The 15,562-nt window shown below is 42.6% G+C and overlaps 1 protein-coding gene across 1 annotated transcript; it reads right to left on the bottom strand.

Annotated features, from left to right (window-relative positions):
* Nucleotides 1-4,842: 4,842 nt before the first annotated feature.
* On the bottom strand, nucleotides 4,843-9,735 carry LOC311061661 (zinc finger protein 516-like; the record flags this gene model as incomplete). Its single annotated transcript, XM_084080351.1, has 4 exons — nucleotides 4,843-4,893; nucleotides 5,598-5,662; nucleotides 5,879-7,141; nucleotides 8,334-9,735. 4 exons carry the CDS (start codon nucleotides 9,733-9,735, stop codon nucleotides 4,843-4,845), a joined length of 2,781 nt encoding a protein of 926 aa, XP_083936477.1.
* Between the last annotated feature and the right edge of the window lie 5,827 nt (nucleotides 9,736-15,562).

Raw genomic sequence — 15,562 nt, 5'->3', positions numbered from 1 at the left:
GTTTAGTTTGACACAAACGTTTAGTTTGACACAAAAACACAACACAACAAAAGGACTTAACACAACACAATACAGTGATAGGATTGAGGAAAACGTTGAACGTAACCAAGGTAACAATGTGAACTAGGTGAAGTCACTTCCTGAACTGCACTCAGGAAGTGACTTCACCTAGTTCACATTGTTACCTTGGTTACGTAAAAAATCAGGTGGATGTTATTTGTGTTGCCAAACTTGCCATAACCCCTTGTTGTTACTGTGTGGAAACACCGGGGAGCTAAACCGCTCCCCAGCCCCACTGTACCGAGGTACATCGATGAGTATTGGCTTCGGTGCCTGCCATGGCTGGACAACCCTGTGCGCCTTACTTGCCGAGAGGGGAATAGAACCTGTGGCCCGGCAAGCCGTGTGGCTTTCGATGCCAAAAACCACAGAAGTGTCCACCAATTATCCGCTGCCCTACGGCACCTCCACACATTTTAACACTTTTCTTCAGTGCTTTTAAGTGTGGTTTCTGGACGTTAGTCTTTAAAACATGCTTCAGAGTAAAGATGCAGGGGGGTTTGTAGACGCGATATATGTAAGTGCACGGTGTCGATAAAGTATAGTTTTGTACCATGACGGAGGCGCGCCGACTCAGTATCGCTAGTCGACAAAGCGCCGTCCGAGTTATGTACCGATAGGCACAGAATCATAAATGATGTTGGTGGGGACTGCGTTTGCCCCAACTGCCACTCAAAGTGACTACTGGCCAATCACAGTGCGTCTTTCCCAGGACTTACCCAGCTCTCAACTTCTGGTACACAACCAGAGTGCACTAACATAGCTCGCCATGTAGACAGTCCTAATTTTTCATACCATAAAAAAAAATATATATATAGCAGATCTACAAGCTCATACAGTAGCACGGCACTCGGTGCCGCACTATGAGCTTGTACATCTGCTATTTTTGAATGGCCAAAGAAATCTAAAAATTACACACAGATGTGTCCCAGGTCTTAATGGGTTAAGTAACAAACGACGATATGAACAAAATACATATCAGAATATGCAGTTAAAATTATTTAGTTTCTGTGTCATTGTTGTGCTGTTGCTTGTTTAGATGTTTCAATGTCTATGGAAACAAGCCAGTTGTGATCAATCCATTTGGATTTTTTGTCAGACAACAACCACAATAGCTCAATGTGGTAAGAAGAGGCATAAAATATATATCGGAAAAGTCCAAAGAGATCATTTTACAATGTGAGGGGGTCAATGATGACAAAAGTGCCACAGTTAATATGAATATTTCCAAAGTTTTATTTGCATAGCTCTACAGTAGACAACACAGTCAGCGAAAATAGCAATTTAGTTAACAATTTTATTGCTCTGAACTATCACATTCACACAATTACAAAAATCAACCAGAGCACAAGCTCCCTGTTTCACTGTAGTGTGTAGACTGTACCAATATCCTAACAACAGGTGACAAGGGTGACCCAGTAATTAGAGAGAATTTCTCATAATTGGGTGGTCACAGGTTTGATACCCGTGTCAATCCCTGATTAATGTTCTTCGTTCCTTGCTAACCTTGCATTTAAACCCTTGTGGTAAAATGGGTATATGCATGTAAGTATCGGAAAAGTTCACATTTTATGTACATTTCCTACAATATTCCTAGAAATGTCAAGTGCAGAGTTCCCACTCCTGGAGAGAAAAAAAACAACAATAAAATAAAACTATGTTTTACAATACAAAAACATTGTTTTACACACAAACGGTTGAAAAACAATTGAAATCAATACTTAAATAATAAATAATGGAATTTACTGTATCTCCCATGTGACTTTCTGAATTGAATTGATGGCTTCTCTCTTGTACTCAGCTACAGTATTGTAACTGGTACAAGTGCATAGGCCATTTTCCATTGGGAGGCAAATGCATTAAATGAGTGGTAGTAAAACAGCAACATATTGAACATAAAACATTATATAACACATAAACATAAAATACATTTAAAAAAAAATCTATCTACAAAAGGAATTTCAAAATGTTAACTACCTTTACAGTCTTTGCAAATGAAAGAGTTTCCCTGACATATCAGTGGATTGCGAATGTGTGACTGTGTTCTACATCTTCTAACCACTAAGGATAATGATGGGATTGGTATGTTGCTATTACTTTCTAAAAATCGATGATTTGTGTCACACCATCGCAATAGCATTCCTTTTTTTATTACAATAATTGGATGTGCAAGGAGGAGTGCATTAAAATCTAAAAGAAAAACTTTTAAACCCCACATTCATTCTTCATATAGCGGGTTATGACACATGCCATGTATAATGTAATAGCCAAGAATGGAAGAAAAACATGTACCTGAACCAATTTGTTTCCACAGCTTTTTCTATTGTTTTCCTTTCCTTGTTTCATCAATTGCTTTTGCCTTTCCTAGTTTCATTAGTGATTATTGACTCCCACATTGGTGAACTTGTATACTTGGTATTTATGTATCAATTCAATGGCCAGAATGTCACACTGCCAAAGATCTGCTTCTTCCCTGGCAAGACCTCCTCAAACGTTCTAATTTCAAAGACCCATATAACTCTGAGAGTGTACAAATGGAACCAAATGGACCTGTAAGGGTAGAGGTCCATTCTTTTTGAACACCCTTTGGTCCATTTGGAACCCTGTGAAGGAACTCTGAGGGTCCCCGGACCCCACTTTGAGAACCACTGCAGTAGAGTGTACAGTATTACTGTGAACTAGCAATGAATGATGTTCAGGTGCACTTCAGTCAAGCAGTGAACTCTTACTGCACTGCAGGTGAACCACAGTGGGACCAATCTTATGAAATGGCCATTTTTAGCCCATTCAAACCGGGAACGCATCGGTGTAACCACTTTAAGCATTATTTTTATACTATGGCTATTCAAAAATAGCAGATCTACAAGCTTACTATGAGCTTGTAGATTAAAAAGTTTGAGAACCACTGATTTAGCAACAAACGTTTTTTTTTCCAGAAAACTGTTTAGCAGACTTTAGAATCCCCAGAAGCAAAGATTTGAGTTACAAATGTTCGCTTTAAAAATATATATATTCAAAGATTTGCATGATTTCAATTTTTTTTGCAGATCTACAAGCTCATAACGTGGCATTCGGTGCCGCGCTATGAGCTTGTATTATCTGCTATTTTTGAATAGCCAAAGTATAAGATACAGGCGTGCAAACAGCCCCGAGGTGAAAAAGGTGACAACATGTTGTTGTTTTTTTCGGTCAGGTGTCACACAATTGCCCTATTGGCTATTGTAGCTGAAAAGCTACAAGTTTGCATGTCTGAAGATAATGTTTAAAGTGGTTAAAATCTAAAATGACAGATCCTTTCCCGGTCTTAATGAGTTAAATAAAACTAGGACATGCTATTTGTGATGATATCATTAACATTAGAATGTATGTTTATAAATCTTTCAAGTTCTCCATCACCATCTCAAGATGCTTTGTAACTTTTGAGGGCAGAAAGGCAGTGAAATTATCTTCAATAGTCTTAAATAGTTCCAAAAAACGGGAGGGAATATTCCAAATATCATTATTCATTCATAACCTATTGGCTATCAGATTATCATTATTGTTTTAAATGTTTTAAATTTGTGGACTTCAGATAAATGTGGCCTTGGCACAATACATGGTACTTTAAATATAGGCCTTGTTTATCAAAATGATCGCTGAGAGCCATGGACGAAGTTAACTTCACTGCTATCTCATTCTCCACAACCCAAAACCATTAGGGCCCAGAACAAAAATGCAAAAACATACCACAAGTCATTTATATTCTACCCCTTCATCACAGATTCTGGATGCGTTAAGCACCCTAAACCAAACAAATATTTCACAGCTATACAGGCTCAAATTAACTTTCGCAAAGATGAGGAAAAAAATAAACATACTGTAGCGAAAATGTGGTGATATGCAAACAAACAGCAAACATTCAAATAAAAGTGGAGTGAAAGGTAGACTACTATAACAACTGAGTCTGACCATGTGTTTGAACTGATTTCGGATTATTTTCGATGGTATCCAAATTCGTTTGATTTGATTTTTCATATTGTACAAAAAATATATATAATGTGACTTCTTCAGCTAGCTTAGACGAAATAGGCTCGACTCTGCATGTCTCATGGACAACAAGTATGGACAACAAAACCATTTCTATAGTCAAATTGCTCACTGATTTACTGTGAAGTTCTCACATAGGCCAGTCCTTCTTCCAACTATCATAGTGAGGCTGAAAAGCTCTGCCTATATTCCTTTAGACCAGTGGTTCCTAATTCTTTTAGTCGGAGACCGAAAAGAGAAATTTGTAGTCTCTACGGGACCCAAACTGGTGAAAATAGCCGATCTACAAGCTCACGACACGACACGTTGTGAACTTGTAGAACTGCTATCTTCGCTACTTCTTTTTCTAATTTATAGAATTAATTTGAAAAAAGTTGAATTATTTTGGACATTTTTGAAAAATCCTTTGAAATAACAATAATTAAAAACGAAATGCCGGGAGAACAAAAAATAAAGGGATATTTGCTCGCGACCCATCCAAACCGGTCCGGTTCAAACCAGTGCTTCAGACAAACACCCACCAGTGTGTGTGTTGCAATATGCAACATGTAGCTCCACATTTAACAAACAATGGAACACTGCTTAGTGGAAACAGTAGCATAGTCTTAAGTCCAAGAACCCTCTAGGTTTCGTGGAATTACAAAATGTCCGGCTCATTGCTTTGCATAAGTCGTGCATCACCGAGTGCCTCTGTCCTCAAGTAGTTATGGCTGACTCCTTTGTACAACAGAAGCATGCATTTACAGGACTGTGTCTTCACATTCCTTTCTGGAGAGACCCTGAGGATGAAGTGGAGTGGCTGTCCACCTGCACAAGACAATTATGAAGAATATGGGTTAGATAGGACACTGTGTGTGTGTGTGTGTGTGTGTGTGTGTGTGTGTGTGTGTGTGTGTGTGTGTGTGTGTGTGTGTGTGTGTGTGTGTGTGTGTGTGTGTGTGTGTGTGTGTGTGTTCTTTCTTTATGGTTTTATATTTACACATTATCATATGGTGTTTATACTTTGTGATGACACAAAGTTTTTTTTTTATCATACACACTATCTATATTGGATTTGATTTGTCTGTGCCTTCCTGTTAACCTGCCTACCTGTCCAATATATTGGACACATGTTTTGGTGGCCACACTAAGAATATCCATGGCAGTATAGTAGGGTACAGAAAGCCATAGCCGTGGCCTATCTTTTTGTTTTTTATAAGATATTTTCTTGGGGCTTTTCTGCCTTTATTGATAGTATTACAGTGAAAATAGGACAGGAAACAGGGAGAGAGAGATGGGGAGTGACACACAGCAAAGGTCGTCGGGATCGAAATTCGAACCCGCGACGCGCTGTTAGAGCCTATATGTGGTATGCACCTGGACCGGTAGGCCAACGGGCGCCCCAGCTGTGGCCCATATTGCGTGCATAACAGCATAATGCTACATGAATTAATACATTGGAAGGTGAGGAAACTCTCCATTTATATTAACAGTTGGTAGTTGGAGGAGTTCAAACACAAAAAACTGTTTACCTGTTTGGAAGCTTCAGAGGAGGAATGGACTTCACTTCCAAAATTTCCATTCAGCTGCAACATTGCTGTACAAATGAGGTGAAGCATTATATTGAAGTTTAAATGCACATTGATCAATAATTCTCTTTAGGTTTTCCTTGTTTTTATAAATGATCTACAGAAAATAAATTACTGTCAGCCGGCTTTTCCTGTTCAAGCATACGTATGCAGCAATAAAAGATTGGGATTACAGGTACTATAAAATAAGAATAAAACACCAAACAAAATGAGCTCGACCTTACCTTGTGGATCAAACCTGGGATCGACGAACCCCCAGTGTTGGTACAGAGCAGCCAGGTCACGGGGACTGTAGTTTTTCAAGAGACTCAAAATATCAATGTCCATTGGCATTTCTCCAGCTGACTCACTCTTTCCCTGAGCAAAAAGGACTGGATCTAAGTATGCTCGGCCCCCGTGCATCCCCCACATGTTCATTGCAGACCAGACATCATGACCCTTAGGAACTGCGGGAGAGTCACGCGTCTGGCCATGGGGGTGGCGATGGCTTCGATCCGCCGTCCCGTGAAACGGAGTCCTGCCGTAATTCCTGGCCAACATGAAGCCCAGGCCTTCCTGTGGAACCAGGTTCCCTTCCACAGCAACTCTGTTGCCTCTGTGCTTGGGGCTGCTAGCGCTGCTTGCCGATTGGGTGTTTGGAGCGCTCTTGCCGTGCGCCCGACTGCTCGACGAAGTGACTTGCGCATTGGTGCCTTTGCTACCCGTCTCCGTCGGTCGATTTTGTTCCGCGTATTTCTTCTTTTGAGGTAGTGGTGCTGTTCTTCCACTGGACGAGGAGCTGTACACGGACTGCGAGTCCTTTGATTGAGCGGTGAGCTTTGACTTGTTCGTAGATGCACCCGTGTGAGCCTTAGTAGCAGAGCGCTTGCTGCTACTACTGCTGCTGCTGCTGCTGTGAGATGTGGAACACGGAGGCTGCGTGCGCTGACTTTTGGGACCAGGCAGCGCCGGGCAATCCTTGCCCTCGAGGAAAGGCGGCGGCCCCGTGCGTCGCCAAAGGGCCCCGCTAGTCCTTGGTCCCTTGAAGCCGATAGGGCTCGGTGCCCACTTGGGTGCCAGGGAACTACCGCCATCCACTTTGTGCGATACCCGCTGATGAATCCAGAGCACCTCTGGGTAATTGGTAGTGTGAGAACAGTACGGGCACTGGTGTCTCACAAGACCAGCCGCTTTCGCCGAATGATCACCGGTGCCGTCTCCCTGACCTTCGGATAACGCTGACAAGTTCAGTAGATTAGCGGACTCAACGGCGGCATCTCCCTGCCCCTTGACCTTGGTGCCCTTTGATTTTTCCGTTCTAGTGCTCGACGCCGCCCTCTCCTGGCCAGCAGGACCCGTGTATGGATTCCAGTGTGGCGGGCTGAGCAGGGCGCTCCTGTTCCTGAGGTAGTCCATGTATGAGGCTTTGGAATTGTTTTGGCTAAGGTTATCCAAAAGGGTGGTCTGTTTGCTGTGGGGGGGGCCCATGACGTCCTGGTTCTTTCCATCTGTGGGATAGAGGAGAGTGAACAATGGAATTTGGTGCGAGGCAAAACTGTTATGAGAATATGCAGCTGGAGATTGAAATAATGATAATCTCTTTATTTATGTTGCTGAAACTTTTCATTTTCTGTCTTTCACCCCGTTCACTTGCTGTGCAAGCTCGCTATGACTTGCGAGTATATGTGTAGCCAGGTTTTCCCAAAAACATACTGTAGTTATGTGTATAGTACAACTATCACAAACTATCCAGCATTATTTTTGTGTGCTAGTGATCATAAGCAAGCCTTTGTAACTTGGAATATATGTGTTCAAGCCTCATGAATGCATAGATCTTTTTGTGTTCGATGGCAAACAAAACAAAAACAAAAGAGAATTGAGATTTGAAAATATTCTCCTCTCACAAATATCAGTGAGGGTTCCTAAACAGATTGCAACAGGTCTAATTTCAGGTAAAAAAAAAAAGATACTTGAGATATTTTCTGATATTTATTCCAGAATACACGGTGTCTCTTGAAATTATGAGTCATTTAAGAGCTCTACTTATAAAACTAGTAATCCTTAAAGAAAGAGAAAAAAGGGGTTACATTATTTGCATTCTTAAATATTAGGCTGCTACCTGATTCATTTCAAGTAAAAAACAACACAAAACAAAACAATGAATAAAGTAAGTCTTCATTTGTCTCTCCTAACATATGTATATCCAAACCTCAACTGCTGTCAAGATGTAATTTCACGCACAAACCACAAGAGGTCCCCCCCTCCCTTTGTGTTAATTCACACTAGAATTTGAATGTATTTACACACTATTCAATATAGAGCAAAAAGAGGTTGTTCTTCACCAGATTATTATTACAAAATAAGCATTAACCAGCCCTATTTAAACTTTGACTATTTGAAAATATCCGATCGACAAGCTCTACACGAGCGAGATTGCACAAGCTTGTAGATCTGCTATTTTCAAAAGATTTAAAAAATGTCATTTTAATGAAACATGTGAAATGCGACATTCTGCACTTAGTACTTTTACTTTTGGTACTTTAAGTATATTTTGATGCCAATACTTTTGTACTTTTACTCAAGTACATTTAGAAAGGTGGACTTTTACTTGTAACAGAGACTTTCTACATTGCAGTATTGATACTTTTATTTAAGTAAGATTTGTGAGTACTTTTACCACCACTGCTATGCGAGTCTCACCTTCCTTGGTGTTATTCCTGATACTGTTCACTGGTTTGGTGGCAGACGAACCGTCTTTAACCGTCTGCTTCTGCAGCGCCCCGTAAAAGGCATGTCCAAGGCCGTTAAACAGGATGCGGTCGCTGTTGCGGTTGAGTATCCCTCTGTTGCCGCCAATGCTGTGAGCCAAGCTGTTTGACGCGCGGTCGTGGTTTGCGGTTACACCGCCCTTCTTCTTCTTGACGTTGCAACTAGAAGCATCGCTCTGCTTCCTCTTCTTCTCCTGCTTCAGCGGCACGTACTCGCCCTCGTCCTTGTCGTACGCCGCCTCGGCATCCGTAAGTCTCTCCTCCCACCCCAGGTATTTCTCTGTGACTTCCGCTACTCGCCCCCTGGTAACCAGCTGCCAGGCCTGGTAACTACAAACCGGGTCCAGCTGAGGTATACGTCCGCCCTGGCTCCTCCCCTCCTCGGGGGTTTCCCCAGATGTGACGCGCGTGAGATTTAAGCCGTCTAAGAAATGCGTCTTAGCAATCTCCGCGTCGTCCGAATCTTCCTGTGGCTCGCTCTGAGGGCGGCCGTGGTTTTGTTTGTGCGACCGCTCGTGTGTCCGCAGGGCCTTGCGGTCGTGGAAAAAGTTCCCGCATCCGGCGCACAGCTCATAGATGCAGTCTTCGTTCGTCAGGGACGCAGGGTCCTGGGGAACCCCGTTGATGGTCGCCGGCAACCCGCCGTCCTTGCTGCTCCTGAGCTGGGCCTTGGCCTTGTGGATGCGCATATGGCTCTGCAGGAACCAGGCTTGGCGAAAGCGCCGACCGCAGATCCGGCAGCCGTGGTCCTGGGGTCCCCTGTGTCTCTTCATGTGTGCTTTCAGGAGCAACGCCTTCGGGAAAACCTGGCTACATTGACTACAGGGAAAGGGCCCCGATTTCGCCTCCTCCTTCACCTGCTGCGATGTTTGATCCGTATTAGTCGATGTCTCCTCCTCCGCGGCAGCCTCCGCATCTCTGGACTTGGCTTTTTTCTTGGGCCCTTTCCTCGCCACCTTCCCGTTGACCTGGCGGCCCTTGTCCGACGTGCGCTCGACGCGTTCGGGAGAGCCGTCGAGGGTCTCGGCGTCGTCTTTCTGCCCGCGCTCCCCATCCCCCTCCTTGTCGGCCAAGCTCTGAGAGAGCAGGCCCAGCTTATGGCTTCGGATGTGAGCCTTCAAACTGCCCTTCTGGGCCGTCCTGTGTTCGCAGTACGGGCATTTGTACGGCTTCTCCCGCGTGTGCCTCCTCATGTGCTGGGACAGGGAGCTGAGGAGAGGGAAGCTGCGGCCGCACACTCGACACACATGGCCAGGCGTGTCATCGTCCTCGGTCTCAGTCTTCTCGACAGCTGTGCTTTTCTCCGACACGCCCTCCTTCTGGTCTCCCTCCATTGTTAGGGCCAGAGTGCGGGTAGCTCAAATAGCACAGGTGTGTGCAATGAATCCTTAATTTTGCAACGACTGCGTATTAAATGTCATCAAGTTCTCAAAACAGGAAACAAGAGGGAGTTAGAAACGGCTTTAGCGTCCATCCTGGTGTCCGTGTATCATGCTGTTGTTCGTGCTTGACCAGAAAATCTGGAAGACAGAAACAGACAGAAAACCGGATCAGTAATCAAAATTACTTTAACAAGGCAAGTTCGTTTGCATAGCACATTTCAACAACTCCTGTACAAGCCTTAAGACACCAAGACAACATCACAACTGGTTCAGTGAAACAATTCTGTGAAGCAGAAGGTTTAGAAGTTAACATGTTCAGTCTAGGGTTGCATCCATCCCATAGGAAACATTCACTATTGAAGAGAAACATAATGTGTTCCTAATTCAATCAACAAGGAATGCAGTTGAATGCCCTATCTCCAGTTGGAACACCATATTAAAGTACTTAATGGTACCTAATCAAAATAAATAGCATGCAATGAAATCAGACCAGGTTTTCCTGGGATTTATGCAGTTAGTGGTGAAGTTGATTGAGAAACGTAAAAGGTTGTTGTGTGTTAAATAGCTCTATAGTCCCATAGTAATTAGTTACACAGTGTTTGCTCAGTAACAGGGGTCTCCCTGTCTCTCCAGGTTCTCTCTCCTGATTTTATCCAATCAGGAGAGAGAACTCATACAGGATACCAGGATAAACAGGTGAAATTGGAAGTGATGAAACAAATAAATGAGCAGACAAAATTGGATTTGGAACAATATAAAACCGAAGCTGATAAATGGGTTCTCTTTCCTGATTGAATTAAATTGGTGACTTGGGGGCATACAGGGCTCTTAAGCCCTACATACTTTGTCGTGCGACAAATAGCAGAAATAACATAATCTATAAGCTCACAACGCATTGCAGCACAATACCGTGTAAGCTTGTAGATCTGCTATTTTAGGTCGTTTAAAGTAGTATTCTAGGTAGTAAGTAAGGTAAGTGGTATTTAAAGTAGTTGGAGGGACTGATACTGCACAGACACAAATTATTACTATCAAGCTTTAACTTTTTAACAAAAAAATATATTTTTTCGTTTTAACCCATAAATATCACTTTAAATCTGAAAGTCAAGCTTTTCAACTGCTAAAGTGGTGAAATATTGGCACCCTGTTGTACAGACAGTGAGTAGTTTTCACGTTTTTATTAAGGTCATGACTGTTCAGAGTGCTGACTGCTCAAATTCCCCCCACCTCCAACCTCAACACAGAGAGAGAGAGAGAGAGAGAGAGAGAGAGAGAGAGAGAGAGAGAGAGAGAGAGAGAGAGAGAGAGAGGGAGGGAGAGAGAGAGAGATTTAAGCTTGCTCATGGGACCAGGAAAAACAAGTGCTGTTTCACAACATGTTCTGGACATTTCTCTTAAGTATTGAGTTCTCTTCTTTTCTCCCACTTTTGATGGGAACACCAACATGAATGCAATGTGAGCATTTAAGATCACTTGTAAAAGCTATCAAAGTATTACTATCTACAAGCAAATCAATGTATTTGTTGCTTTAAGCTTCAGTTGCCCATGTTGTGCATATTTCCCGGTGATTCCAGCTCGTTTTCACTACAAAGCATGTGTCTAATATTGACTTCATATATTGCTTAGGCAATGTAATGTATTTGACGTTGTAAGAAACGAGAGAGAGAGAGAGTGAGAGATAGATTGTACAATTGTATTACAAAGCATCTAGAATAGCCATTGTCCTTTGCTGGATGAGCGATGACTGTCCGTACGCATTAGAGCGTGGGTGAGTGTGTCTCCACACGAGTGTCCTTGCTTCTCTCTCTATGCCTAAATTGAGTGTGTGAGGTGGAGCATGAAGAGATGTATTCATTCCTGCCCAATCAGGCTCAGCCCCCAGGGTCCGGGTCTACCCTAATTCAACGATCAATATTCCATTATCAACTAACTTCATCTTACAAATACACAAACACACACACACATACTAGTGCCGATTCTGTCACTATGCATTTGCAAGAAGTAATATGTATTAAGTGAAATGACTAGCCTTACTGTTGTATTGCAATAGATTGTAACATACTGTGGCTTTAAAATGTATGTCCGCCAGTAACAATTACAAATTCCTCCAAGTTCTCATGGTTAGAAGAACCTAAAAAGAAGGATAGCAAAAACGGTATGATTAAAATGTATAAAACACGGCCATTTGTAAAGCTTCAATAGTGAGGGAGAGTGCACCATGCTCTATAGCCCAGGCAGGCAGCCACAGGAGGAAAAAAAATGGCTATTGTGTCGGCCGCACCAGAACTGTCACATCGCCTCATGTCTGGCCCTCCACCCCTCACTGGGGGGCCGAGATAGTTATTGTTGGAGTAAAGAGGCCCAGGCCTACGTGTCAGCGTCTTGGAATATATGTCTGGCCCAAGGTTGAGGACACAAAGGACAACTCTCGTCTGTCCAATGAGAGGAGTTGGGTCTTTGAATGCGAAGGGGAAAACGCAGTGTGCACACATCTGCAGAAATGATAGAGATAGAGAGAGAGGTTGACTGACTTTGGAACAGTGGTGGAAAAAAGTACTTCATTTTTTTACTTAAGTAAAAGTATCAATACTGCAATGTAGAAATACTGTTACAAGTAAAAGTCTGGAATTCAACATGTACTTGAGTAAAAGTACAAAAGTAGTGGCATTAAAATGTACTTAAAGTATCAAAAGTAAAAGTACTCATTATACAGAATGTCCCATTTCAAGTTTTCAAATGTATAAAAATCTTTTGAAAATAGCAGATCTACAAGCTCACAATGCGTCGCATCGCAACGCATTGTGAGCTTGTAGATTGGCTATTTTCAAATGGCCAAAATGTATATAGTTCTGAGGTGGTTACTGTATGTTTTGTAATAATAATCAAAATCTACAACGTAACTAGTAACTAAAGTTTTCAAATAATGGTAGTGGAGTAGAAGTAAAAGTACTGAAAATTCAAATTGCTCCAGTAAAGTAAACAAATCCTCAAATGTGTACTTAAGCACAGTAACTTGAGTAAATGTACTTGAGTTACTTTTCACCACTGACTTTGGAATGATTTCCTAGGAGTGTGGGGTGTGTCTGTGTCACTGCATCTATTATCTGTATCTGTGTTTGCGTGCGGTATGTACACATAGCAATACGTTTGTACTACGCGCAGCACTGTATGTCATGCATGCCCCGCTAGCAGTGCATGCTTCCACTAAGGCCCAGAATGGGTGCTAAAAAAATAAATAATGGGAGGAGCGAGCAGAGTTTTTATTCCAGAGATGGCAGGTGTTTGGTAAGGCAGACGCCATCAGATTAGTGCATGGGCTGTGTGGCACGCCGTCTCGAATGGGAGGGGGGAGGCTTGTACAGGAGAAACTGGAGGGTGGCAATTAAGGGGTTAAGGTTAAGGCGAACATAATGAGTTAACACAATGGGGATAAAGTCAGAGAGCCGAGGGCAACAGATGGGAATAAAGAGAGGGCCATCCGAATGGAGTTGCGGCGACTTCCTACAGTATGTGCTTCGGGTGTTTAGTTAGTGCGAGCAGCCCTGTGACACAGCCTGTGTTCGGTGGGGTAAAGTAACTAAGTACATTTACTCAAGTACTGCACTTAAGTAACATTTTGAGGTGTCTTTTACTTTACTTGAGTATTTCCAGTTTTCAGTACTTTTACTTCTACTCCACTACATCTCAGAGGCAAATATTGTACTTTTACTGCACTACAATTATTTGAAAACTTTAGTTACTAGTTACTTTGTAGATTTGGATTATTACTACAAATCATACATTAACCCCTTCAGCCCTATATTCATTTTGGCCATTTGAAAATAGCCGATCTACAAGCTCACAATGCGTCGCGATGCGACGCATTGTGAGCTTGTAGATTGGCTATTTTCAAAAGATTTTAATACATTTGAAACCTTGAAATGGTGACATTTCTGCATAAGAGCACTTTCTACTTTTGGTACTTAAAGTACATTTTGATACCAATACTTTTGTACTTTTACTCGAGTCAATTTTGAATTCCGGACTTTTACTCGTAACAGAGTATTTCCACATTGTAGTATTGATACTTTTACTTACGTAAAACACGCAAGTACTTTTTCCACCACTGTCTTGCGTTACTGTGGTTTATAACCAACCGATCAGAAAATACCACGACACACTTTGCGTAATGTTTGTGTTTGCTTGGTGCTGTGTTTGATAATAGTATTAATCTTATGTAAAAAATGCCCTAAGCATTCCATTTCCCCCCCCCTTTGTATGCTCCTATAATTTGCCGAACCACATCTTCCCCACCTTGTCAGCTCTCATCCCTACAAACACTGAAAAGCCCTGCAGAGGGATCTGCAACGAGATGCAGATATCCAAACATGTTGCTCCGGGGGGGGGGCTCTCGCTCCGTTTTCTTTCAGAATCCCCTCTCACTCTCTCGCTCTCTTTTCTACCTCTTTTCTTTGGCAGATGAATAGCCATGTCCAGTCAGCTGTCCTCACATTGATTCAGCCTGACGTCCCCAAACCAGCTCAGCACAAACTCCCTATGGTCAGGGTACTGGTGCTGAGAGCCTGTGAGTGTGTGTGCGTGTGTGTGTGTGTATGCATGTGCGCGTCTCTGTATGTGTCTGCGGCGCGCACACACACACACACACACACGTGTGCTTTGTTGATGCACCAAAACTATGGGTCTAATTCCCCGGCTGGGAACTGGAAATAGCAATTCCACTTAACCCTTTAAGACCGGGAGAAGCATCATCAGTGTCATTTTTGAGGAATCGTGATTTTTTTTTTTGCAAATATTTGAATTTATATTTTTTCAAGCGAACATTTGTAACTCAAATCTTTGCTTCTGGGGGGGTCCCTGGAACAAAATATTTTCCGTGGCCAAATATGTATACATTTTGCGGTCCTTGACATGAAAAAGTTTGAGAACCACTGACATAGTAATAGGATTTAGAAGACATTTTGTAGAATCAGCCTCAGGTCTTAATGGGTTAATTCACTTTGCATGCTTTTGACTGAGGCACACAAAGGTGTCATTTTTTTATTGCCAAATTGCCATTGTAAATTACTCCTTCAATACTGTTGAGAATGAACAGTAAGTCTTTTAATAGCTAATCTCGGCACTAAGAACCTGTACTATAATCACTGCACTGCAAGTTGCTTTGAATAGCGTCTGCCAGAGATGGAGCCTCACACAGAATATGCTATCTGGCATACTGTGTGTGTGTGTGTGTGTGTGTGTGTGTGTGTGTGTGTGTGTGTGTGTGTGTGTGTGTGTGTGTGTGTGTGTGTGTGTGTGTGTGTGTGTGTGTGTGTGTGTGTGTGTGTGTGTGTGTGTGTGTGTGTGTGTGTGTGTGTGTGTGTGTGTGTGTGTGTGTGTGTGTGTGTGTGTGTGTGTGTATGCGCGTGCCTCCATGCTTGAGTGCACCATGTGTTGTCTGTTTGTGTGTGCTGTGCACGCGTGCGTCCGTGCTGAAGTCATCCAAATGCAACCAGTAACAAGCATGTGCCAGCATACCCCTGAGTGGAGATAGCATGTGACCGTCCTTATGCCAGTGTTCCAAGCCATAGGCAGTAACTAAGCTTCACCTAGTAGGCTACCTTTCAATGGTGTCTGCACAGTTAGCCCTGCCTGTTTCTGCCAAATACCAACAAGAAAGACAAATACATTTAAAAAAGGTTTACAGTAAGATGAATAAAATTGCTCATCAGGTTAGTTCTTTACAATGAACCTACAGTAAGTGAAGAAAGACAGTCTTGAAAACGTGGCTAAACGTTCATTC

Source organism: Gymnoscopelus microlampas (assembly GCF_963454915.1).
Source record: "Gymnoscopelus microlampas genome assembly, chromosome: 15".
In the NCBI taxonomy this organism is placed as follows: domain Eukaryota; kingdom Metazoa; phylum Chordata; class Actinopteri; order Myctophiformes; family Myctophidae; genus Gymnoscopelus; species Gymnoscopelus microlampas.
The sequence above is the reverse complement of the archived record's forward strand: the minus strand, read 5'-3'. Positions and strand labels throughout refer to the sequence as shown.